This window comes from Myotis daubentonii, chromosome 14 (genome assembly GCF_963259705.1).
Source record: "Myotis daubentonii chromosome 14, mMyoDau2.1, whole genome shotgun sequence".
Classification (NCBI taxonomy): Eukaryota; Metazoa; Chordata; class Mammalia; order Chiroptera; family Vespertilionidae; genus Myotis; species Myotis daubentonii.
The window spans coordinates 28,046,234-28,071,406 of NC_081853.1; the positions used below are offsets into that span (position 1 = coordinate 28,046,234).

Below are 25,173 nucleotides of genomic sequence, written 5' to 3' on the forward strand. Positions count from 1 at the left end.
AAGCACCCCTCGCTCATGCAGCTTTCTCCCGGCGGGCGTGGTGTGCACCTGTTGCCCCCAGTAGACTCTGAGGTCCTCAGGGGCAGAAGCACTTTTTATGACGAGCCCTCAGTACCCAGCCCAGGCCCTGGCATGGAGCAGCATTGCTACACGTGGCTCGAATGGAGCGAAACTGTTACTGTAGTTAAATGCTTAGGTAAATTGGCCCTGATTGATTATTTTGGGCCCTAAATTTCCCAAGGGTATGTCTGAGCATTTGAATGCTGGGCAGGCTGGCAGTACTAACTTAAAACCTCACCTTGAAATGAAAGTGATTGGAATGTATGGAGTGACTGCTACGTACTAGGCACCATGCAAATGAAATCCTAACAGACATTGGAGGGGGTGCTGTTGTTATTCCATGTTACTGATGGGAAATGGAAGGTCTGAGGGGTAGAGTGCATTACTTAGGATCACACAGATAGATAGTAGGGGAGGAGCTGGACAGAAACCATGACTTTCTGACTCCACAGTTGGTAAACTCTTCACCTCTGGGCCAGTAGTCTCCAAATGTTTTTGATCTTGCAGCTTGTTCGTGGAAATGTGTGAACTGAGATCATTGAAATAAGTGTACTTATTTATTTATGAAGACTAATATACTTTGTGCATTATAAAACATTTATAAAAATAGAAATTAAAAAGGATTCACTAAAGATGAGAGAATTATGTTAAATAAGTATATTTTTTTGTGATATCAAAAGTATCTTTCCCTCTCCCTAGATAGCTGTTATTATAAGCAGTTTCAGATGCTTAATTTTTAAATGCTTGCCAATCTCAATGGCTTCACATATCAGCAAAACCTAAAAGCACATTAATATACACTTAAGCCAGGCCAGTGTGGCTCAGAGGTTGAGCATTGACCTATGAACCAGGGTTATGGTTCGATTCCCAGTCAGGGCACATATCTGGTTGTGGGCTCCATCCCCAATGTGGGGAGTGCGGGAGGCAGCCAGTCGATGATTCTCTCTCATCACTGATGTTTCTATCTCTCTCTCTCCCTCTCCCTTCCTCTCTGAAATAAAAATATATTAAAAACAAACAAAATATACATTTAAGACAAGGTCTATCATTAGCAATGGTGCATGTGTATCTCTATTTCAAATGGTCTTCTCCTGGTTTCCGGGCTTTTTCTGCCAGCTTCCCATCAGGTTGGGTTAGGCCAGGGCATCCTTGCTCCACCTCCCCATGTGGCTGACTGATGGCTCACCCTGGGGAGGGCGCCATTTTCTCACTGTTCCCTTGTGCTTGCGTGTGGGTAGTATGTTCCATCTGCACTTTCCTTGATCCCCACTGTGCTGAAGAGACTGTGTGGGCTCAGGGACTCAGAGCTGAATCAGCCATGGCTGAGCCCTCGTGGAGCTCCTGGCGGCGTTTAGTAAACACATGGCCAAAGTTGTGTGCTAGAGGTTTCCTTAAACCAGCGTCGCCAACCTTTCAGAACACCGGCTGGCGACCGCCGTGCTAGAGTGCAGCACTGGGGGGTGGGGGTACAGAGCAGGAGACCTGGCCCAGGCTGGGGTAGGGATGGTGGTGGAGGAGGCCTTCTGGAGGGGGTGTGGGAGGCCGAGATGTTTGCCAGCCATAACGAGGATAGTGCGAGAGGAACCTTCCAGGCAGAGGGCAGAGAAAGAGCAAACATATGAACTGACACAGAAATGTGTGTGTGAGAGAGGGGGGCCGTGCAAGGGGGAGGAAACAGGACAAAGAGTGGGTCAATGGGGGCAGTAGATGCTAGAGTGGGTCTTTCAGGCCTAGTGGCAAATGCCATTAGCCTGCTTGTTGAAGGCACCATGATAATGACTATTCTAACAACAGTAGTAAATTTTTAAAAGTACGAATATACGTCTCAGGCACTTGGCCCTGTGCTCTGCATGCATCTCTCATAAACAGAAGGTAAGATAGGGACCCAGACAGTTGCTCTCCCCTGCCTTGCCCATGTGTTGCTATCAGGCCTAGCAAATCCAGCCGCTCTGTTATGGCCGGAGACCACTGAGGTCAGAGGCCCTTTTCTGTCTGATTTTAGGCACAAATAAGATGAAGGAGGAAGGTCACTGACTTAATGCACCTTGGAGTGTAACTAGGGAACCGCCCTGCCTGACAGGCGGTAAAACTCCGCCTGTTTTGTAAGCTAAGAAGGCTGCTTTGTGAACCCCCACTGCCCCATTGGCTAGGGGCCAGGGTGGCTTAAGGCAACAGGCAATTAGGATTACTGCAGAAGCAGCCCCTGGGGACTCGGGCCCACTGGCACCCAAACATCATTAGCAGCCGCCTTTGGAGAGGGAGGGGGCAGCAAAGGACAATTTTCAAAGGGGTGTTTCCTGTAGATCTGAACCCCAGATCTCCCTCCCTCCCCCCTCCCTCCCCCCCTCCCCCCCTCCCTCCCTCCCTCCCTCCCTCAAGCCAGCAGCATATCCTGTAGCTGTTTTGCAACTAAGTGTTTCTCCCTGGCAGATAATGCCAATTACCTACTTTCACTGAACAGCCCTTTCCAACAATGAAACCATTGGAAGGAGCAACTGGGAAGTTTCCTGAGAGCTCAGCTCAGAGTAATATTGCAAACAAGTCTTTTGCTCGTATATATTAGGAGGCAGTTATGTGTTTTTCTCTGTGCTGCTTCCACTTTTCCTCTGATCATCCAAATAATCGCACTCGCTACAGAACATTATGCAGTTGCCGACAACTGAAGGGGAGCAGAACCCCCGGCCCCAGGCTTCTCCAAGCGAGCATGTCACTGTTAGTTTAAGGCGTGTTTCCCTGTGGGCACTTTCCTGTGTTACGTTTTCCTTTATGTGGTCGAGATCAGTCTATGCATAGGTACTCTGTAATTTGCATCTTGTTTTTTGTCACTTACCATTTAGCATAAATGCCTTTCCTCCAACAACACAGCACGTATGTGGGGGTAGATGACTCGCTGAGCCATTCATTCCCCTCCTGTATTTATCTGTGTCGTTGCCGGGTGGGGTTGCTTGTTTTGCTATTGTAACTACCTCGCTATGGGGTACCATACTGTGGTCCTGAGGTGAGATTTGATGTGGCTGTGAGAGCTTAAGGCCCACTGCCCACAACCCAGGATGCACCAGTACCTGTGGGCTTCAAGTCACCTGGGGCCTCGGCTTTGGCGAAAGTGCTCACGATCTTGATGTCGGGGAAGAGGGTCACGCCTCGGGCACTTTGGAATTGGGCGGCGGGTCTCCAGAGGCGGTCCGTGCTGTGGAGGGTGATCTGGGGCTCCATGGCCTGCAGCACCATCACGTAGGCGTCCATGTCGGGGATGCTGATGCACACGTCCTCTCCAAAGCACCTGGGAAGCACATGATGGAACCACCCATCGTGCATCCATGGGCAGGGATGCAGACACCTCTTCCTACCCCCGCCCCCTGTCCCCCCGCCCCCCGCCAAGACATCCTGATTGCCTGCAAGGCTCCGGGATGGCAGCAGGCATTTAAGTTTAAAGACGCATTATAGTCAAAATGACTAGCAATCTAGGGACTTAATAAGATTGGCTCCTGGGAGAAATGGGAATCTTCTATCCCAGCAACAAGTAACCATGAAACCTTTAATTATCCTTTAACAAAGTAATCAATGGCAGCATTAATTAGACAGCAACTGCTTGTCTTGTGCATTAGGAGTTGGTAAGCAAATTGTTGTCTAACTGGTTGGTTACAGCCATCTTATTGAGACTGCAGGGCTAAACTCTCCTGCCACCGCCCGTCTGTGATCCCTGAGGATATCACACAAGCGCACCTGTTCCAGGTGTGCCAGCGGAGCGCCACTGTCACCACGTGTATTTCCCCTGATACACACAGAATACCCAGGGGGCAGAATGGTGTGGTGACAGGAGCAAAGCCGGGAAATTAGACAGACAAGGGTCCCTGGCCTGGCTGCCCCTCCTGGGCTGGGTGACTCTGAGCACAGTGCTCAAACCCTGGGAACCTCAGCTTCTGCATCTCTAGAATGGGAATGACGTTAGAATAATCCACTGTTCTTCACCTATAGAACAATTAATTACTTATAATAGGAAGGATTAAATGTGACAACTTATAGTGAGAAGCGGACCCAGAGCCTGCATCATGGTTGGAGCTCAGTCAATGTTGACAGACTTGATGCCCTCCTGTGACCTGGTCAGGTGCGCCTGCCATTGGCATCTCTGCTGGGCATCTCGGCCAAGCCCGAGGCTACAGTGGGGAGCCCAGGCGGATGCTCTGGGAATACTGGGCGGGCTCCAGCTGTGGCAGCCATCCTCCGCCTCCCCTGGAAGGTCCCCGAGGAAAGGGTAGTAAGCTGGGTGGATCCCATGTCGAGCTCCCATCTTCTTCGCTGGGTGGGGGAGGTGTGGGAATGGTGCTGGGTTCCTGGTCCCAGTTTTCTTTGGCCTTTGCTGCTCCAACCCCCAGTTCATAGAGGACACCCTTCCCCTTGCCAGTTTAAGGAAACCTGGTTCTAGAGCTGGAGACCGGCCAGTCTGGTCCCTCTTCACGGTAAAGTGAAGCTGACTTGGAGGTGCACGGTCCCTACCCCGGCCTCCAGGGGGGGCGTTTGGAGAGGATGGGGGAGCCCGTCCATCCATAGGCCTATTGAACATAATTGCTGTCTGTGGGCTTGATCCTGGCACCTCTCCCAGACCCCAGCAACGGGCAATCAGCAAACCCCATTTCCCACCCTTGCTCCTGTCTTTCTGGGTCCCTCTCCTGGCTCCAGGTACCAGGAGATACCCTTCCACCTCCCAGGAGTTTTTCTGGGGTCCCCTTTCTAGCCGTCTGTGGCAGCTGCTGTGGCTAAGAGTGATTGACAGGTGAGTAAGGGCGTTATCCACAGGCTTCAGTAACAGTCTCATCTCCCTAAATTACCTCCGCTCCCTGGGGACAAGAGCGTGCCTTCTCTTCCTCTCGCACTCATGCTATTTAGGAGCGCGTCAAGGCTGGGCTCCTTAATTTAATGAATATACATTGGTCAAGCACTTACTACGTACCACATGCTGTACCCTTAAATGACACCACTTAAAACCCAGCCCCTGAGAATTTATAGAAAAACAGTGCCTGCCAGGCATCTGAGTTGGCAAAACAGAATATTTTCTTTAAGAAGAAAACAGGAGAATAAAGATCTACTGGGGCCTCCTCAGAGGGATGGCAGAGAAGCTGGGGACGCTGAGAGAGGCGAGTCCTGTTTTGCAGAGGGACCATCCCGCTGCCTCAGCCGCGCCCAGGCCGCCGGCCTCCACTCACTGGACTTTGGATGAGACTTTGAGGCGCCGCACACCCGCGGTGGGGAACTGCCTGGAGTTGATGTAGGAGACCTTCTGCAGGGCGCGGTTGATGTTCCCGATGTCGTCACCCTCCATCACCAGGACGGACTGCGAGGGGTTGAAGTGATACTGGAAAACAGGAGAGAATGACCACAGTGTTCCCAGTCCCACGGAGACCCTCCATCTCCATGAAGAGGCCACGCAGGCCAGCGCCGGTATCTCCAAACTGTCTGCCTGTGCAGCAGCTGTGTGCACAGGCGACTGTTCGAACCCTCGAGCCACTCTAGGAACTGCTATGAATAAGATGTCAGGATCATATCTGTGGGTTCAGATTATGTTTCCAATGCTCGTGTGATAGGAAAGAAGGACATGAATATATTTTTATGTACCTACCTGGCAACTGTTATTTTTTGAATAGATAATATATCCACCTGGTTCAAATGGACCTATGTGCTAAGTGAAAGTGTCCATCTTATGTCTATCTCCTATTGACCACCTTCTCCAAGCTCATCCCACAGGTAACCACAATTATACTAACTTCTGAGCGACAAATCCCATTCTTGTTCATAATGAGTTGCCCCCCTTCCTGGCGAGAGGCTGATCCATGCCTGTCCTGTTGTCAACAGGCCTGATCATGTGACTTACAGCCCCCTTCCCTGCTGGATATATATTTTCTGCCCTGTTGCACTCAGTAGTGGTCAAGTGACTTGCTTGGCCACCAAAATGTGGGCAGAGGGTTGTCTGGTTGATACCCAGGTGGGATAATAGCCAGTTCATGGTTTAGTGTGTCATGTTCCTTCTGCCAGGAAACCCGCACAGTTCCCTCAGGGGCTGGTCCGTTAGCCTGGGTCTCACAGCGAGGGTGCTATGAATCAGAGCTACAGCCCATCTATAATGGACATGCGGTGTGAACAATAAAAAGATAGTTGTTACATAAGCCACCGAAAAATCATAAGCATAACCTAGCTTATCCTGACAAATTATTCTTATGAATATATATATAATCAATGAATATTGATTTCCATTATTCTCTTTTCTTAAGGGTAACTTCTTTACATACTATGCATAATACTATACCTTTGCTTTTTTTCATCTAGCTTATATCTTGTAACTCTTTCTGTAAGCTTCCTTATTCTTTTATATGGCTGTATAGTATTTTTTAATATCAATAAATTAGCTATTAACCAGTCTCCTTATATGACATTTGGGTTTTTTTAATTTTTCTCTAATAATGCCACAATGAATAGCCTTGTACACATAACATTTTATAAATGTGTAGAGTTATTCCCTACAAATGAAATTGCTAGATCAAGGAGTATATGCATTTAAATTTTGACAAATGTTGCCAAATCCCCCTGGCTAGGGATTATAGCAATATGCACGCCCTCTCGCAGTGTGTGAAAACGCCTTTCTCAAAGCCTCAGCAACAGAGCATGCTGTCAGTCTTTGGGACTTTGGCCAATCTGGTAGGTGATATACATACCATCTTAGTGTAGTTTAAGTTTGCTTTTCTCTTACCATGAAGGAGACTGAGTATGTTTCCTGGGCCTAAGGAAAAATCTATCCATTTGAGCTTTTCTCTGAGATGACTTGTATGTCTTTATAAGAGTTCCTTGTTCTGTGCCTGGCCATGATGGGAGGTGGATGTCTCATGAAAACTGTGGTGACACTGACGCACGTATGTCCCTTGCGTTGTGGCCCCTACCCATCTGACAGCTTCATCTCTGTCTCCGTCACCTGCATGCGAACGTTTCACGGTTCCCTCCGGAGGCTGCCTCGTCTTCCCTCATCCAGGCCCCCAGGAGGCTCCGACAGTGCTCGTGGCGTGGTAGCATAATTATCCTAGTGCAGTGACCGTGAGCTGAGCGAGCCTTATCCCTGAATCCCAGAACCTAGGCCTAGGCCCTGTAAGCCCTGCTGGGTGAATGGGTGAGCGGTCCCCTCCAGCCTACATTTTACTCAGGATCACGTCTTGTTACTCCCCAAAGGGACTCTTTTTTTGCAGTCACGTGTCTTCAGTCAAGCCTCCGTGGGAGTCATCAAATCCTGTTCTTCCCTTCCAGGGCATCCTGCACTGCCCAGCTCCCCTTTGCCACTTGAAGGCAAGGCCATGTGACTGCATCTGGCCGACGAGATGTGAGAGAAAGTGAAGCGGCAGCTCTGGTAAAATGCCCTGCAGGGCACGCCAGCCTTTTTCTTTCTCTGCTCTGGTGGCCTACGGCATTCTAGGCAGAAATCCCTCCTCTCCCCACCCCCAACTTCCTGTGAGAAAAATAAACGTTTCAGCATGGAGCCATAGAGATTTTGGAGTCATTTGCTACTGCGGTCACTTAGCCCATTGGAGGAACTGGGCCCTTCCAGGCATGACTCGAACTTCCCCAAGGCTGTGTGGTATCCCTGGAAGGTGATGGGTTGTGTGGATGGCCAACCCCCAGTTCTGGTACAAACTACAGACGGATACAACTTTGGGGTACACTTCTCCCTCTGGACTTCATTTCCTCATTTAAAATAGTGAGGATATTAGCATCTACCTGCCTGAGGCTTAAATGCGATAACGCATATAAAGTGTCAATTTGTGGTAGCTTTTGTCATAATTCTTATTATTGTAATTATGTTTGCACTGAGTCTTGCCTGTGCTGCTTTCCCCTGCCTTTGCTGCCCGCCTTTCCCCACGCTCCAGGTCCCTCCTGTCCTGAAAGCCCTGAGCAGGGTCTCTGCGCTGTGACGTCTGGTCACGAGCAGCACTCCCTGTGCTGGACGCAGAGTCCCCTGGCCTAGAGCAGGTGACGCTGCAGTCAGCCTCCGGCCGGCTTCTCTCTCACCCGGGATGATTCACTGGCCGCCATGCACTGATGAGTCATGATACAGTAGTTCTGAGTGCTCACAAATCACCAGTTTCAGATTTGAGCAGATTCAAGGTCATTCTTCTAAAGATACTACTTATGTTCCCAGAGGTTTTTCTGCCCCATCACATCCCTGCTATTGGATAGCAGAGTTGCCGTCTGTCTGTCTCTCTGCCTGCTGCCCCTGGCAGACTGTGAGCACCTGGAGGGTAGGGTCTACTGACTTTCCTCAGCATCATCACAGCAGCTAGCCCATCAAAGCATGAATCGAAGGGATGACCCTGCCGAGAAGGCCAATCTCTGAGCCTCGCATCGCATCGGGGCTGAACAGGCCACACAGCTCTTCCCCAGGACGGATCAGCAGTTCCCCGGGAAGTCAGCAGAGGGCACATTCCTACTGCAACCACCTGGGAAGGACGGGTCAGGGAACGTGTTGGATCCCCAGGTAACACTCTCATCAGAGCATTCCAAGGACTACCACAGCCTTCACCATAGTTCTTGTGGGATCAATAAAGCCTTCTACTGAATAGGTGTTTGTTTTGTTTTGTTTTTTGAACTGCAGTGTTCACAGCCCTGTGGCATGACTGAGGTTGGTCTCTAGGTGTGTGGGACGTAGGGTGATATTGGTATTACCAGAGGGATGGCTTTTTGGGGATCCAGCGTTCTCTCTGCCCTGAGAAGCTGTGTGGTAGCCACAGTGATTCCTTTCTTTAAGCCAAGAAGCTGCTGGACAGAGGGGCTTTGCAGAGTGGTCAGATCTGAGGGGCCTATGTCACCAGCCATTAACAGGCTGGAACAGGGGTGAAATTCCTGTTCAAAGCTCTGACCTATTCTTCGAGGACAGGCCGGCCATGGCAGTCTAGGCACCTTGCCATTACTCACTTGGACATCTGCCAGCCTCTTGGGCTGGGCCAGAAGATTGGCCTCTGCGACAACTGTCACCCAGGCTTACTTTTCAAAAGACATGTAAGTCCAGCCTAGCTGGAGAAGGAAACTGTTTTTTTGAGAGCCTATTTATTAAGTTTGCTAGGGGAGATCTATATACCTATGTCTATGTATCTATATCTATATCTATATGTCTACATCTATATATCTATATCTGTATCATCTATAATCTATATACCTATATCTATATCTACATCTATATCAGCTATATCTATATTATCTATATCAATATCTATTTATGTATCTATGTCTATATATATCAACTATATTATCTATATCTATTTGTACATCTCTTTCTATAGCTATAAATACATCTATATAATCAATATTTATATCTATTTCTATAGCTATAACTATATGTCTATATCTGTATTTATAGCTATACCTTTGCTATAGCTAATATATAAATATATATAAAGATATGCATAAAATTCAATTCTTACAACATCTCTGCAAAATATTAAGTCCATTTTTAGATGAGGGAAGTGAGGCTTATGGGATAGAAGCACCTTGCCCAAGGTCACCCAGCTAGTAAATGTCCACACTGTGATCTGAACCACGGACAGTCTTGCTCCAAAGTCCCTGCTCTGTCCCACTCTTCCACACTGTGCAGATGACAGCCACAGGGATGATGCCATGGAGATCAGAGCGGGGCTTTCTTCAGGAAGATGGCTACCCCACAGAGTTTTGTGTGGATACAAGACAGCAACCACCCAGACACTTAATGACTCCAGGCACGCTGGAGAGAGATTCAGAAATGTGCATGATCCGGGGAAAATCAGTGAAAAAAAGAGAGACCGAACTGGGCCCTGTGAGCCGACAGGAAGTTTCCTTAATCCCAGGAGGACTTCACTTCTTTCAAATAGCCAGAGAGAAGGCAGGGGGCCAGGAGAGAAAATAATAGCCACTATTCAGCAACAAAATGAGGGATAAATGGAGGCAGGCAGGCAGGCAGTTTTAATCATTTTAAGAATGCCTTCTAATCTGAGTTGGGACAAGTCCCCGGGCCCCACTCTCCTTATTTCTGAAATGGGGTCATACTATGTAATTTGCTGTGAGGAGTGGGGATAATGAACTTAAGAGGGCCCCAGTGGGCGCGCTGTAAATCGTGCGCCTGTCACTGACTTCTCACAGGGCACTCCGGTCCTTGTGAGTGGTGCCCTAAGGGCGTAAAATGATCCTTTGCGCTGACTGGCTATGAGCGGGTGGTACCCTGAAAAATCAGACTAGCCTCCCCCACGGGATGATCCGGCAAAGAGGAGACCCACCCAGGGACCAGGAGCAAACCCAGAATCTGACAGAGGAGGGAGGGTTGGCAGAGGGATTTCGGCATCGCTGGTCTGACAACACACTGAGGAAACAGCACAACGGCAGGCCAAGGATCAAACCCCAGGCTCTGCATGTGAGGGTGTGTGTGTGTGTGTGTGTGTGTGTGTGTGTGTGTGTGTGACATGTGCCGTGAGGGGCTTGCCTGGACCACTGCCATAAAACACTGCCGTTCCACTAGGAGTTAGTCTTCTGAGTTTCCTTCCATGGTGGTGATTAGCTACTGAAGCACGTGTGTGTGTGTGTGTGTGTGTGTGTGTGTGTGTGTGTGTGTGTGTTTAGTGCATGTTAAGGTCCCGGAAAGCCATTCTTGCCTTATCCTGCGTGTGTTCTACCATCATCCCCCTCTGACCCAGTCTCCAGGTGAGCATCCTAAACCCCACACGGGCCCAGATCATGCTCCCTTGCCCGGAGTACTTCATGGCTGCCTGTGGCCGACAGAGAAAAAGTAAACACCTAAACATAGCTAACAAGGCTCCCTGACGTGGCTTCTGTCGACCTCTCTGGTCACACTTTCTACCTTGGTCCTGCAATTTGGGCACTTGAACACTGGCCCCGGAGTCCCAGGGTGCATTGCGGGTTCCTCAGCCCTCTGCCACCACTCGGGCTCTTGGCTCTGGCTAGAGTGACCACCCTGTCCTCTCCCCCTCCTCTACCCCCTGCCGTTTTCCTGGTTGGTTCCTACCCATCCCCAAACTTTTTATTTTTAAAAATACCTTCCTGAATGCTGCTTCAGTTCCTGTAGGGGAGTAAGCAACCAACCAACCAAAGAGCAGGTAAAAGATAATGACTCCCTGTGGAATAGCCACCTTCCTGAAGAAGCCCTGTTCTCATTTCCATAGCGCAGTCACTGCCTCCTCCAAGGAGCCTTCCCCGACTGCCATTCCCCAGGTTCTGGAGCTCTGGAGGAGGACGGAGTTTCCTGAAGACAAAAAGCTAGGAACATTCCTTTTTGTGCCTCTTTACACAGCCGAGAACCAAATACATGGGTGTCCATGGAATGTTGGCTGACTTGACCTCCACTTAGACAAAAGCACGATGTGCTCAGCTCACGAGCCCTTCCAGAGGCACCCATCAGGGCTGCACAAGCCCCACGCAGCTCCAGTCAGAGGGCTCTCCGCTCCTGGGCTGCCTCCCAGCCTGGAGGGCAGCGGAGCTCCACCGGGGCTGGGATCCCTGGTGATTGAGTGAGGGCTACCAGGATGTTTATCCTGCTCTTTGCTCAGGACCCCAGAGCCTTCCTGCAGTCAGGGGCTCCTGCGATCCAGGTGAGGGCAGAGCCATGCCTGCATGTCAGGCAGGTGCTTGCAGAGGCAGAGTCGGCCACATCCTGCCTTCCCCTCCCCTCCCCTCCCCGTCCCTCCCCTCCCCTCCCCTCCCCTCCCCTCCCCTCCCCTCCGGAGGAGCTTTGCTCAGAACGCAGCTTTGATTCTCTTGGATTATTCAAATGTTTGTATTTTACACACATGATCAAAATCCCGAGTCCGTTTACATTCCCTTTGATCGCCAGAGATTGCTTGAGGCTCAATCTATGCCGCAACTCAACAATGAAAGACCCAGCGACCTCCACATCTGCTTTCTTATTCTAGCCTGCCGGGTCTGACCTTCCTTTCTGATGTGCACCATATATGGTCCAAACTTTCTATCTTTAAAATATCTTCCTGCACGCTGCTTTGGCTCCTTTAGGGGAATAAACAACCAACCAACGAACAGGTGAAACACTGAGTCCCTTCAGGTAGACCCTGAACGTGAGCCTGACTATCCATCCACAGGGGCTTTCTCTGGAATTTCAGGAGATGGCAGCAGTGTCTATTCGGAGTCACAGTCACCAATTTCCCCGCTGTGGCAGCACCTTTTCCTGATGTGGCTCTGTGCCACTGGACAGGAAAGGACTCCATTTCCCAGAGTGCACTGGCCCTGGGCAGCCTCCTGCTCATAAACCTGATTGGGGGTGATGTTGGCTCCTTCCTTACCTTTATTCCTTGGCCGAGGCTTTCCAGGGAATTGATATCCAGCCCTTCCTTGCAGGCCTGCAGGCAGGAAATCACCTTCTGACTCTCCATCTTGCCAGGGCGGATGGTGAGACTGGCCAGGCTGCCGTGGAAGAACTGGGCAAACCGCGGCTTGGTGACTTCTCCTCCTGGAAGAGAAAGGAGCGCTGTTGTTTCTGTGGGGATGGGGGATGAAACACCAAGGCACTGCCTGGCTCTGGAGCCAAGAACACAGTGACTGTGTCCCTTACACCTGAACTTTCCCTTCCAGGTGGTGAGCTTGGTGGCCAGGTTCTCAACAAGAGGATGTCATAGGCCGCCGATGCCGTGACACTCCCAGCTGCACCTGGTTTAGGAAGCCTGGAATCTGTGAATTTTAAAATAGTTACTTTCAGAGACACACACTGTCCGAGAAGACAGGAGGGAAGAGGAAGCTGCCGTTGATTCAAAGTCTGCTGTGCGCCGGGCTGTGTGCAAGGAACTTCACCTGAGTAAGCCTACAAAGATGGGATCGTTGTTTCCAACTGACACCTGAAGAGTCCCTGACTCAGGAAGGTTGAGGGACTTGCCCCAGGACACACAGCTGAACGCTGGAGCTGGTACTCTCGTCCTGGCCTGTCTGGCTCCCAAGCTGGCGTTTGCTCCCCTACGTCCCACTAAGAAGCGTACAGGGACTGAGGAATCCCAGAAGCCCACACACCCATGGGCGCTGGCTCTCTTGAAATGAGTTGACTTCACATCAGCTCACATTCAGGTTCTTTGGCTTATATGGACGTCCTTGATTCGGATCTACTTCCGACTTTCTTCTCCTGTTCTCTACTGACTGAGCCGAGTCCTGTCTGAGCTGGGGTCCACTTCTCGGCACATGAAATTGTCCAATGTGACTTATGTTGCAAAGCCAGCCTGGAAGTTACCTCCTTGTATTTTCTCCATGGTTTTCCAAATCACTCCCCACCTCCCCAAGGTCTATTTGGATCCTCACCTCCCCTGGGAGGCCTTCCCCACTGACTTCACGGAGCTCAGACCCCTTCCTTCTCTGGGCAACCTACTCCAACACACTTAACCTTGATCCTGCTCAGTCCACAGGGGACTCTCAACAGATCTGGCTTTGAGGAATGACCTGAGGTGGCCATGGCTTGAGGTGGCCAATTTGGGGCCTTCTGTTCTGGGCTGTCAAAGCCCCCATGGATAATATGCCCCTCCAAGTCCTTAGCACACTCCTGCCCCAGCAAAAGGGCACTTCTGTTGACCTGCAGGCAGAAGGTGTGAGCTTGGTATGAACAGCAAAGCTGCCACTACCAGGGCATCCAGATGGTCATCCCCCACCTGGGTGTGGACTATGTTTCTAACACCTGTGAAGCCCTCAACATACATTCCATTATTGAACCTTCATCAGACTCTTGATGAAGGTGGGAGGTGGGTACTCTTCTGTAGTTACAGGTGAGCAAATTCAGGCTTAGAGAGGAGGAACAAGTGACCCCAGGCCACAAAAGTAGGAAGTGGTGGGGTATGTGCCTCAGTGTGAATATATCCATCCAGGGAGGCCTCCTGGCGGCACTGGCCAGCCCGGTCCAGTGAGGCTCAGAGAGCCCATTCAGCAGCTCCATCCTTAAAAACCAAACTCTGCAACTCTTTTGAATGCGAAGAGATTTTCCTACGCATTCTTTCCTCTCAGCAAAGCATCCACGTTCTATATTTTTGACTCAGAAATCCTAATCTGTGATGTACTCTATTTATCAGTGATGTAGCTCCAGGAAATCAATTCAATTAGCATTTTGCAATAGGAGGCCAGCATAAAATTTGAAATATATTTGCACTCGGGGGTTGTTGTGAGGCAGGACTTTAAAATATAATGGATACACTGAAAATCTCTTTCTTTTTACTACCTAGCCCAGAGTGACTGCAGACACCACATGGCTCCTCTGTTAATATTTAGATATAAACATACTCATGAATTATCTTAAGAAAAAAAACACCAACCTGATTCCTAGCACACAGGACCTCCGCTCAGTCTTTGGGAACATGATGTTGGGTACCTGAGGCTAGATCTGCACACAGTTAAAAGCGTTTGCTGTGTGCCTGCCCTTCTGTTAGATTCGGTTCATTGTAAGATGTGGACCATGCTCTCCAGGAGCTTACATTTAGTTGGAAGAATAAAATGTAGAAACTGGGACAATATAAAAGAGCAAATTGCCAATACAATAGATGGTTCAAGGCTGAACGTGATTAATTTTCAAAAAAGTGATGTAGATAATGTGGCCAACAGATCACAGGGGGGAAAAATAATAGCCATCATTTATGAGGTCCTTAAAACATGGTGAGTTCCTTCATATGCTATTTTGTTTAATCCTTAAGCAGTAAGATAGTATGTTTGAGATCTTAGCCTCTATTCTTTTAATTTCTCCCCTCTGCCTCCCTCTCTGGCTTCTGCTCATCGCCACAGGGAGGGCTGTGACAGGGAGATGGGTATGGATCACCATTTGGGCGAAAATAGAGGAAGAAACTTTGGATTCCCCCAGACAAGGAAGTGATTCCCCAGGCAGGGGTGAGTGGGGGAGGTTACACCACAGAGATGCAGGGGGAGGGCACCTGAGCCTGACACTGGGCTGAGCGCCGACAGGGTGTGTGATGTTGGGAGGGGATGCTGGTCTGGGCATCAGGGCGGAGGAACAGATGGTCTTACAGAGAAAGCATGAGGAGCAGTGGAGATAGTTCTGTGCCTCTAAGTAAGGCAAGGAGACCCCGAGAAAGCTGCCAGTCCTGAAGCACCACTAGTGACTGAGGACCAGAGAGGTGAGCACCCCTTGGAGGTCCCTTCAACACCTGAACATCATATAAATCCCCCTGAAATCAGCTGGCACCCTAAGGAAGCGGCAGGACTCTAAATCTGCGAAGGTTAAGTCCTTACTCAGATGGAATAGGAACTTGAAATGATGGATGTGAAAAAAAAAAACAAAAAACTAATTTTTTTCCTTTGTGAATCCAGATTCTTCCGTTTCACTTACAACTCCTTTGACATGATGCTTTCAAAGTTAGGCTACTTGTCCAAGGCCATACAGCCAGGAATTAGTGAAGCCAGATTCAGATTCAGGCCTTTCGTGCTCCCAAGCCTTTGACCTGCACGCCACACCATGAGATGTGGCCGGGAGGGCTCCAGCAGGATTCCTTGGAGGTGTCATGATTGGGCTGCTTCATAAAGACGGAGACAGGCTGGGACTGACACCTGCCAGGAGAATGGCCGGTTCTACTGGGCTCTGTGGACAATGAATGAGTTCAGCAGCAACTCCCAGCGACGTGTGCCAGGCATGCTGGGAAATACAGCCTTTGGCGAGTGTCATCTAACACAGCCAGTGCTCTTCGGAGCCAGAGTTTGCACTGGGAATGGGTCCCCCATCGGCTTTCTTGCAAGTGAGAGGTGGGGCCCACCCACTCTAAAAAGAGCTTTTGAATCATTAATGTTCCCTTTCCTTTAAGGGTGAGTCAAGGATCAATGCGTGCGAGCGTCCTAGGTCTCCTCCCTTTGCAGAGTGTGGGCCGGTGCGGCTGGCCTTTCCTTTGCTGCTGTCATTCCCATAGCTAGTTAGTCAGACACACCCAGGAAGGGCTGGGGGCCACGCTCCCTCTTGCTCCAGTCGGATGCTGCTCTGTGCGTGGCTGGTTGGTGGGGACGCCTCTCCATGAACACAGTTTCATGGATGGCTGGATATCAGTTTTGAGCAATGCAAATGGTGAGACCATCTGAAATCTTGCTCTCTCTCATTTCCTCATTTCAGCGATGGAGACGTCCACAGAAACGCAAAGGCCAAGTGAAGTGTGTAATAGACCCCTGTGAGCCGCAGCTTAAACACTGTCCACACGACACCAGGGCGTGGCAGCTGTAGGTCGCAGGCTACTTGTGGAGGCCGATGATCTGCCATCATGGCTGGCCAAGACACATTCTCAGTAGGCCTTCCCAACCCTTCAGTGTTTACGCATCCACTCTCTAACCTTTCCAGCAAACATTTATATAGCATGTTCTAAGTGCATAAAGTGTACAGCTCAGGAATGACCTCGACAGTCAGCTCCCTGTGGACCTACATTCATGCGGGAATGAATGGAAGGGCCCTCGTATGTCACCAGTAAATCTCCTTCATTCTCCAGATGAAGAACTGAGGAGCACAGCGGCAAGACACCGTTTTCAAAGATCCAGAGCAGATAAAACACCAGCAGCAGCGAGGATTCGGAATCCTCCTCTTCAGACGCCAACTCCCCTTCCTGAGGTCTGGTGTGTATTCCTAGGTCCCTTTCTGCCAGACACTAAAATGAGTGCAGACACGTGAAGTACATGCCTTCATTTAATCAGCTTGGTCTAATGTAGTACAAGTTATCTTAATGAAGTCTGCGTTGAAATTATTCTCCATCCCTAGGGTCTGAGCTCTGCAAGGAGGAGGCACATGCTAAACCTGACAGGCCTGTGCCTACCTTTAGCCCTCAGCTTGACTTCGTATGCTCTGTGGGGGAAAATGCCCAGAAAGTTGGGGCAAATGATTCACCCCCAGGTTCTGGAACCCTCTGCCTTCCTTCCTTGGCTGTGAAACACCATCTGGCTTCACATGACCCTAGAAGCAGAGGTGGGGTCGCAGCATAAGGAAGGCTGGGGGCTGTGGTGGCACAGACCTGGGTGCAAATGCAGACTCTTTGCGACCCTTGCCAAGGGTCTAAGTCTCAGTTTTCCCATCAGCAAGATGGGGACTGTAACCATACCCACGCCGCCTGGTGTTAAAGGAAAAGGTGCAAAGAGGTGAGCACAGAGCAGGAGCTCAAAGGGGCAGCTAGTTCAAGTGGCATGAAGAGCCAAGGAGCTCCTAGGTAGGGTTACACCATGTGAGTTTCTCCATCTCTCTTTTCAGTGGCCTTTCTTCCTTCTTTTCCTCCCCTCTGGTGTGTCCTTCAGAGAAGCGAAAATGATACTGTTTTTACTCTAAGGCCCTTGCCAAATATTCTAATTAATATAATGTTCAAAGTAAGATACAGTTAGAATTATAACCCAATTATACTGTGTTTCCAGGCATGAGTCACTGAATTTTAAAGCTGATTTAATGCGCATTCCCTTTAAACCAATGCATGCTCGTGTCAAATTAATTCCAGGGCCTAGAACAATCTTCCCTTGATTCTTAAATACAGACAATGCTGAGAGACCCCCTGTTAATCATTCCTGTGTGTTGGACCATGACCCATACATACACTTGCGTCAAAACAGCCCGGGAAATGGGCTGTAACTAAACAAACGTTAATTATTGACCTCCTCTAGGTCCTGGAGCAGGGGGAAAGGGGAAGAGAGGAGAATCCGGGAGAGCAGACGGTCCTGGCCTTCTGCAAACTCATGGCCTAGTAGGGGATGGAGATCTATATGAATAGCTCCGGTGGGATCAACCGGAGGACTTGTATGCATGCATATAAGCATGACCAGTGGACACAAGACACTGCGGGGAGGGGGTGAGAGCATGTGCCGGGGGGCAAGGCTGACGGAAGGCCAATGGAGAAAAAAAGGAGACATATGTACTACTATTTGTAATATTTTAAACAATAAAATAAAATTCAAATAAATAAATAAATAACTCCGGTGGGATGTTTTCCAAAGAGTGATCCTGGGCCACTCCTCCACAAAGGGCAGCTCCACAGTGAGATAAGGTGAAGGAATTTAGCCTAAGAAATGTCAGACTGGTGGCTTTATTGGTGGGCTTTGGAGAGCTTTTAATAAGCTAACGGGCGGGGTGACTCTCAAGCTTGACCCTGGCCTCCTTGTGGAAGGGCCCCTGCGGCACCAGAGCCGCTTCAAGCCGCCTGTGGGAAATGCCACCTGAACGCAAGGCAGGCTGCGCTGGCACGTGCCTCCTCCTTGCAGAGCTCAGACCCTAGGGATGGAGAATAATTTCAACACAGACTTTATTAAGATAATTTGTACTGCATTAGGCCAAGCTGATTAAATAAAGGCATGTACTTCACGTGTCTGCACTCATTTTAGTGTCTGGCAGAAAGGGACCTGGGAATGCACACCCGACCTCAGGAGCACGTGCGGTTCCCGTCCTCCCCCGGCTCAGGATCACGCACTCTCATTCCTGCAGCTCTCAGGGCTATTTCTGCCTTCCACCCCTTTTTTGACCATTCCGATTCTTTGCCTTGGCTCCTCCCGAACGCCACAATGGGGGTTCTGTGTGTGTCCCTAACAGGTTCCACTTTATAGAACCATCCCCTTTTCTACCTCCTGCTGCTTTTCTCGTGAAGTAGGGGTGAGACTCAGTAAGACCAGGCGTTGGGTAGAGAAACCAGGGGGATGTCACGGTCAAGAGTGGGCAAAGCTGGACACCCTAGGAATGCCGAGGCTCAGGATGCTGGAGGAGAGTCCCCAGTGGAGGGGGTGAGGTGGTCAGTAGGGACATCTGTGATGAGACCTACCAAGACGACCAGGCACAGACTCTGGGGACCAGGCAGGCTCTAGGGGTTCAGGGAGCTGGGCTGTGGCTTCTTGAGGAGGTGCCATGTTTCAACATTTTGTTAAAAGTACTCTTGCCCAGATGCTGTTACAATAGATAAAACAGCTGCTCTGGCTGCAGTGTGGGAAGAGGTGCCCTGAAGTGTTGCCTGCGGGGGCATCTCCCTAAAACCCCAGGGGCCCCCGAAGGCCCTGGTCTGACACAATCTGCAGCCTTCCTGGGTCACCCCCCTGGAAGCTGGGTTAGAGGACCTGGGTGCTTGGGCCCAGTTAACGGGTCCAGGGGTGAAGCAGATGTGAGTGTACCATTTTTATTATTTCTGAGTAGAACTTGCATGTTTGTTGTTAGAAGTGGATGAGTAGGAGATAGAAGGAAAAGGACAAATTCGTCTTTAAATGATCCTCTCCCAAGGCCTGACCCAGAAAAAGACAAGGAACCTGGTCTTTGTTTACAGGCAGCAGTTTCTGAGTCTGCGCAGACCGAGTGTGGCCTCGAGGGAGGGTGTGATTCCCACCTGAGAACCCATGAAACCAAGCACAGAGGGGCTGGTGAGGGGGTGTGCATTGGCCCCACGGAGAAAGAAGGGCTCCTTTGTGACATGTGGCTCATCCTGACCACAATTTTTCCACAAATAAGGTACGCTATGTGCTCTAGGCTTTGCTGGTGACATTTCTTAAGTGTAAATGAACTTTCAAATTTTTTAATTACTAGGAAAATAACAATGAAAATGAAGGTCCACTGATTACTTTGGCTTTAAATTCAGTAAAAGAACACAGTAGGCTAATTGGAGCTGCAGAGCACTGCCCGGCAACAGTGCGAGAGCCAGCTCCCAGGAGCACCAACGAGCAGCTGCTACACAATAATTTCCATCCCCATCGTTCAGCCCCAATTGGACATTTCACAAATGGGAGCCAGTTCCCTTGCCAACCTTAAACGCACCTGAACAACTCCCCTCAATTGCAGCCCCAATTGGAGGTCCACACAGAGGGCTTATGGTACCGAGATAAGTGGGCTCTGGAAGGTTTAGAAACATGCTGAGATGAGGGCTACAGTGTAGGCCATTAACTTCACAGCACCATGTGCTATTGAAAGAGCTTGGGATGTGTCCTTCCAAGACAATTGTGGCTCTGAGGAGGATATGAGCATTCATGCGAATCCAAGCTCCTTAACGAGGCAGCATGACATCCTACGGTCTGGTCTCAACTCTTTTTCCCAGCCCCTTCTCCACTCATTCTGGTGCAAGTACATTCTAGTGATAAGGTACCCTGAGCATGACCGCATCAAGTTTCCCTGCCATGGCACAGGTTGTTGCCTTCCTTGTATCTCTAGTGAACTCCTATTCGTCCTGCAAAGCCCAATTTTAAAGAGTCAAAGGATTTTCTCCAATGCTGAAAATTTATTAATGGATTGTCATTCCTCTCAGGGAAGATACCCAAATCTTCCCCAAGGCTCAAAATTTGCATGATCAGATTCTTGCCTACACCACAAGTTCTATTTTCCAAGGCTTGTTCTCTGACTACTCTTGAGCCTCAATGGCCTTTCTGATCTACAGATGGAGCTGAGAGGGCAGGTCTGCGTGTGAGGGTTAGTCCTGGGGAAGTAGATCAAAGTCAGTGCATGCAAGGAGCCCTGGGGAGGCTGGAATCACAGAAGTCATAGAGCGCCCAGATCTTGCAAAGTGCCTGCCATGTTGAGTTTAAGGGCAAGGAGCAGAGAGCGGGTGGAGGAGGGGGCCACAGATGGTTTCAAATTGTCACTTTCATTTGACTCAAACATGCCAAACACACTGCATGTGGCCAAAACCTAACTCATAACAACTGTGAATTAGGTGTCATCCAAGTTTTATGCGTGAGAAAATAAAAGCTCAGGGAAGTTAGGGTTTCTGCTGGGTCCACACAGCTGGTAAGTGGCAGGGCTGGGATTTGGATTTGACTCAAACTCAAACTTTTCTATTTCCAAAGCCTAAACTCTTTTTTGTTTGTGGAGGGCCACTGAAGGGAGTATATAGCAGGGGATTAGCAAAGGGCATGCAGCGTTCCTGTGGCTTTTCAGTTCCAGGGTTGTCAGATGTGTCAGAAGGTAAAGGGTTTATAGTGTTTGTGTCAATGCACATCAGCTCCTGCATTTCCCTAAACATGTAATTACATCAACTTAATGATCAACTAGCAATAGGGGCAGTGAGCCACAGTGAAAGGAGGACATGCTTTGAAGATGTGGGGTCAGGCTGACTTTATGGGGTGACGTTGGGTGACCTGTCAGAGCCTCAGTTTCTGTATCTACAGCTGTAACTAACAACACTTTCTGACGTGACTATAGACATCCCATGTATGTAAAGAGTCTCCTTGCAACACTGGCTCTAAAAATATCCACCAAGAAATGACATTAAGGACTTCTACTCACATTTAATTGGCCAAAGCAAGTCACATGACCACACCTAACTCCAACAAAGATTGGTCCTAACATCTATCTGGGAAGAGGACAGAAATACTCAGTGAATACCTTAGTAGTCATTCTTTCTCTCACATTCTTGCAAAATAAACATATACTTTGTTTTAATGTTTGAAAACATATTTTTGCGGAATACCTTTCAAATAAATTGTAATCAGATATAATATGAGAGCTATCTCTCAAGTGACAATTCTATCGTTAGATGTGGCCTAGGATACTAGAGAAGGAAACACCGCACTGAGAATGGACTCCAGGGCCACAGACAACCCTCCCCACCCTAGGGTAGAGGCCTGCAGAGCATTAGCCCAGAGGGATTTCAGAATTGCTATGGACCAAAGACTGCTGTATTTCTCAAATTCTTCCTCTTTCTTAGTGGAATTGTTTTTCAGTTATTCTGTCTCATTTCACTGTTGCATAGTGTGTGTGTGTGTGTGTGTGTGTGTGTAGAGGATAATGGTTATGGTTGTGAAAAATAATTCTATTAGAACATATCTAGAACAAGTGAAGCCACATCTATGCTGGGTATGGAACCTCCCATATATCTCATCCTGATGAAGAGATCACCAGGAATCACTCAGAAAGCCTGGACACTGATCTGGGAGCCAGTAACAGGTGGGACTTGGGGTTGTCTCATTTAGGGAAGGGTGGTTGGTATTTTTTTAATGTGGGAAGGACAGTCAAACAAATATCTGTTGACTAGGTGAACAGTCTGTGGTGCTCATTAATGCTGTTCATAAAATATTTTTGGTTTTTCTCCCAGCCACATTTTAGATTTCACTTCCCTGTCCTTCAGTATGGCCATATGACTTGCTTTGGCCAATAAAAGGTGAGTAAAAATGATTGGTGTCACGTGTAGGTGAAAACTTGAAGAGCTTGTGCTTTCTTTTCCTTCTTCCTCAGTATCCAGCAGTGTGCCTGCCCTGTCTGCTTGGGATGCAGATGAAGTAAAAGCAGAGAAGAGCCTCCATTGATTTGCAATGAACATGAAGCAAGAATTATTTTAAGTAACTGGAAATCGGGGCTTGCTTGTCACTGCAGTACCACTTAGTCTATTTGTGATTCAAAGAGATCATATTAATTCTTTATGAAATCACTTTTTATTTTGGTGGGATTGTTTTCCTACCCAGCGAGCATGAAAGTAGATGGCAGTGGTTATAACTGGCCTTGTAGAATTGGGGGCAGGTTTCCAGTGCAGGCTGGGTGACAGAAATCCAGATATGGTCTCTGAGGACCATTAAGGAAAGTCATGGTAAGGTTCATGGTGAGGACAGGAGTAGGACCCTCATATAGTATGGGAAGTATCCAGGCTATGCTCCAAAGTATCCACAGGCTGACTGTAGTGCTGGGTAGGGCATCGAGCCACACCAGGGGGCCATCGCTCTAGCACAGCTGTGCTCAGTGACTAATGATTCCTGTGCAACCTCTGAGTCAGTGCCTTGCTATACTAATTAGTTTCATGGACTCTTGCCAGATGACAGTCTCTCTTTCCTGGTATCCTAGGGAATTCTGACATACTGAGGAAACTCTCATCAAGTTCTATTGAAATGTTTAAGGAACTTTTTACTATCATGTGACATATGTCAGACATCAAATAGGTGACCTCAGCTGAAAAACACTTTTTCTTTCCTTGCCTCGTTCATGCTCTGTTTCCTTCCTGGGTTTTGTATTCCTGCTCCCAGAGCTGCACTACCAGTACATGCACTGACCCCATCGTTTATTGCATGGATCTCTCCAGAACTCACTCTTTGTTCCAGAGGGGCCCAGTCTCCTCTAGCTCACCCTTTGGTTGGCTGGTCTTCTGAAAGCATATTCTTATATCAGAGCCCACCTCTCCCTTCAGTCCTCCATGGTGAATGGTCCAAGTCACAAACCTTAGTATTTTCACAGGATCCTCACCATAAGGTGGGTCATCGCAAAGGACTAATCTGCTTATTTGGGGAGTGTTTTCCTTCCCCTCTGCTCTCTCACTGGTACTTCAAAGCACCACAGCCCTTAAGGGAGCAAAAACAGAGTCCAAAGGATCCGAGTGAGAGAAAGAAGGGTTACATGCCTGTTCTTGGGAGAGCTGCTTTTCCTGATTCCAAACAGAAGACTAGCCTGAGTTTGTGTGTTGGAGGAAAGGAAGTGAGAAGGGAGCAGAGAGCTTTGAACTTGAGAGTGGCCTCCCATAGCCTCATGCCTGTGGGAAATTCATTGCCCACAGCCCTGTGACACCCATGAACAGAGGGCTGGGATTTGGGCAACTTGTGTGGCCAATGTGGTACTTTAGAGAGCCAACTGGCCATTCTGATACAGGATTCTGTATTCAACCGTTTCCTATTCATAGCCCCAATCTGAAACTGGCTAAGGTTCCAGAACAATAAAAGGCATTAGCAACTCAGAGGCAACCATGGAACTGCTCATGATGATCTAAAATTAAAATCTGGTTTCAAGCTAAGTATTTTATTATTACACAAGCTTATTGTCTAGATGAATCCATATTTTTATAAGTCCTGTTTTATTAGTAAGTGATAGTACATTTTCTTGGCCAATTCCAACACCATTTGCTATTCCCTTTTCTCTATCAGTACCTTTCATAGGTTGCACACAGATGGGCCAAGGAGAAGGACTTAAGTTAGGATTACCTTGCCAACATGCGCCGACCGTAAGTTGCATGGCTATGTGAGATGGATGAATGGGCCAATCGTTGGTCACCAGGTAAGGTTCATATGTTGCTCCATCCATGTATAAGGTAACCACAGGAAACTCCACATTGATGACATAGTAATGCCACTCTTTGTCACAAATCTAATGAAAAGAAAGAGAAGCAACACTTAAAATTGAATATGCAATGAAATAGCAAACAGGCTTTTATTCGAATTATCAAAAGTGGAGAAGGCATTTTTGGGTCAACAATTTTTATTGCAAAGAACTCAATGAACATAGTGATTGATAAACACTGAAGTTATACAAGCTCACATCAAACAGGATGGGGCAAACCATGGGTAGAGGAATGCCTGAGAATGCAATCATCAGGCAAACATCTGAGTGAGGGCAGGTCACGTAATTACCAGCTATATAGGCTGGAAAGCTCTTGGTGGACAGGTGGGGAAGTGTCAGCTTAAATTTGCTTTGTATAAAATTTTTCTTACTAGAGAAAAATTAAATTGAAATTATTTTTCTAAGTTTGGGGACAGACGAAGCTATAAAAGGAAACATGCTAGATCAAAAGTAGAAATAAAGATGGAGAAGGGGATGAGAAAGGTAAAAAGGAGAAAATGGAAGAGGAAAGAATTAGGAGTTAAAAAGGAGTAAGAGAAAAGGCAATGAACATGGGAAGAGGAAGAGGGTGGAGACACAGAAGAAAAGGAACCCCGATTCCTTTGTCTCTGTGTGAAGCTTTGCCTGGGGTGCTGTTGTAATCTCATGCTCTGTTTAACTCAAGCAAAATCCATTCTGAGAGAGACAGTCTTCCTTCAGAGGACGCGGCCTTGTCCTACCTTGGAGCACCTGGGGAGGCTCAGAAGGACCACAGATAGGTCCCCTGGCCTGGGCATGGTCCTCCTGACCACTAAGACTTGTGGTCTTAGGGCTGGGAACCAAAACTGAACCCTAATCGGTGGGTAGGAACCCTGGGGACTAGGAGGGAGTCACAGTTCCTGACCTCAAGGGGCTGAACCCCCAGCATGCTCCAAAATGTTAAACCAAGATTGGGGTATTTTGGGGAAGGAAGATCGGAAGCATAAAAGAAAGAAAGGCTGAGGAACAATGCTCCCCTCGAATCCCGAGTGAGTGCCTTGGAAGTCACGGCAGACTTTCTCTCTTCCACACTCCCTGTCCCTGCCATCCCTCGGCGCCCCACCGAGTCCATCTCCGAAATGTCTCTC

The 25,173-nt window shown here is 48.6% G+C and overlaps 1 protein-coding gene across 2 annotated transcripts in view; it reads right to left on the reverse strand.

Annotated features, from left to right (window-relative positions):
• CLSTN2 (calsyntenin 2) overlaps positions 1-25,173 on the reverse strand; it is a 561,165-nt gene that overhangs the window by 16,883 nt on the left and 519,109 nt on the right. Inside the window, exons 9-12 of one of the 2 annotated variants that reach the window (XM_059663784.1) lie at positions 23,932-24,094; positions 12,369-12,535; positions 5,262-5,410; positions 3,141-3,340 (exon numbers count right to left, since the gene is read on the reverse strand). In XM_059663784.1, coding sequence (XP_059519767.1) covers positions 3,141-3,340; positions 5,262-5,410; positions 12,369-12,535; positions 23,932-24,094 — 679 coding nt within the window. Of the gene's footprint in view, positions 1-3,122; positions 3,341-5,261; positions 5,411-12,368; positions 12,536-23,931; positions 24,095-25,173 lie in introns of both variants that reach the window. The other variant, XM_059663783.1, reaches the window with a different exon arrangement.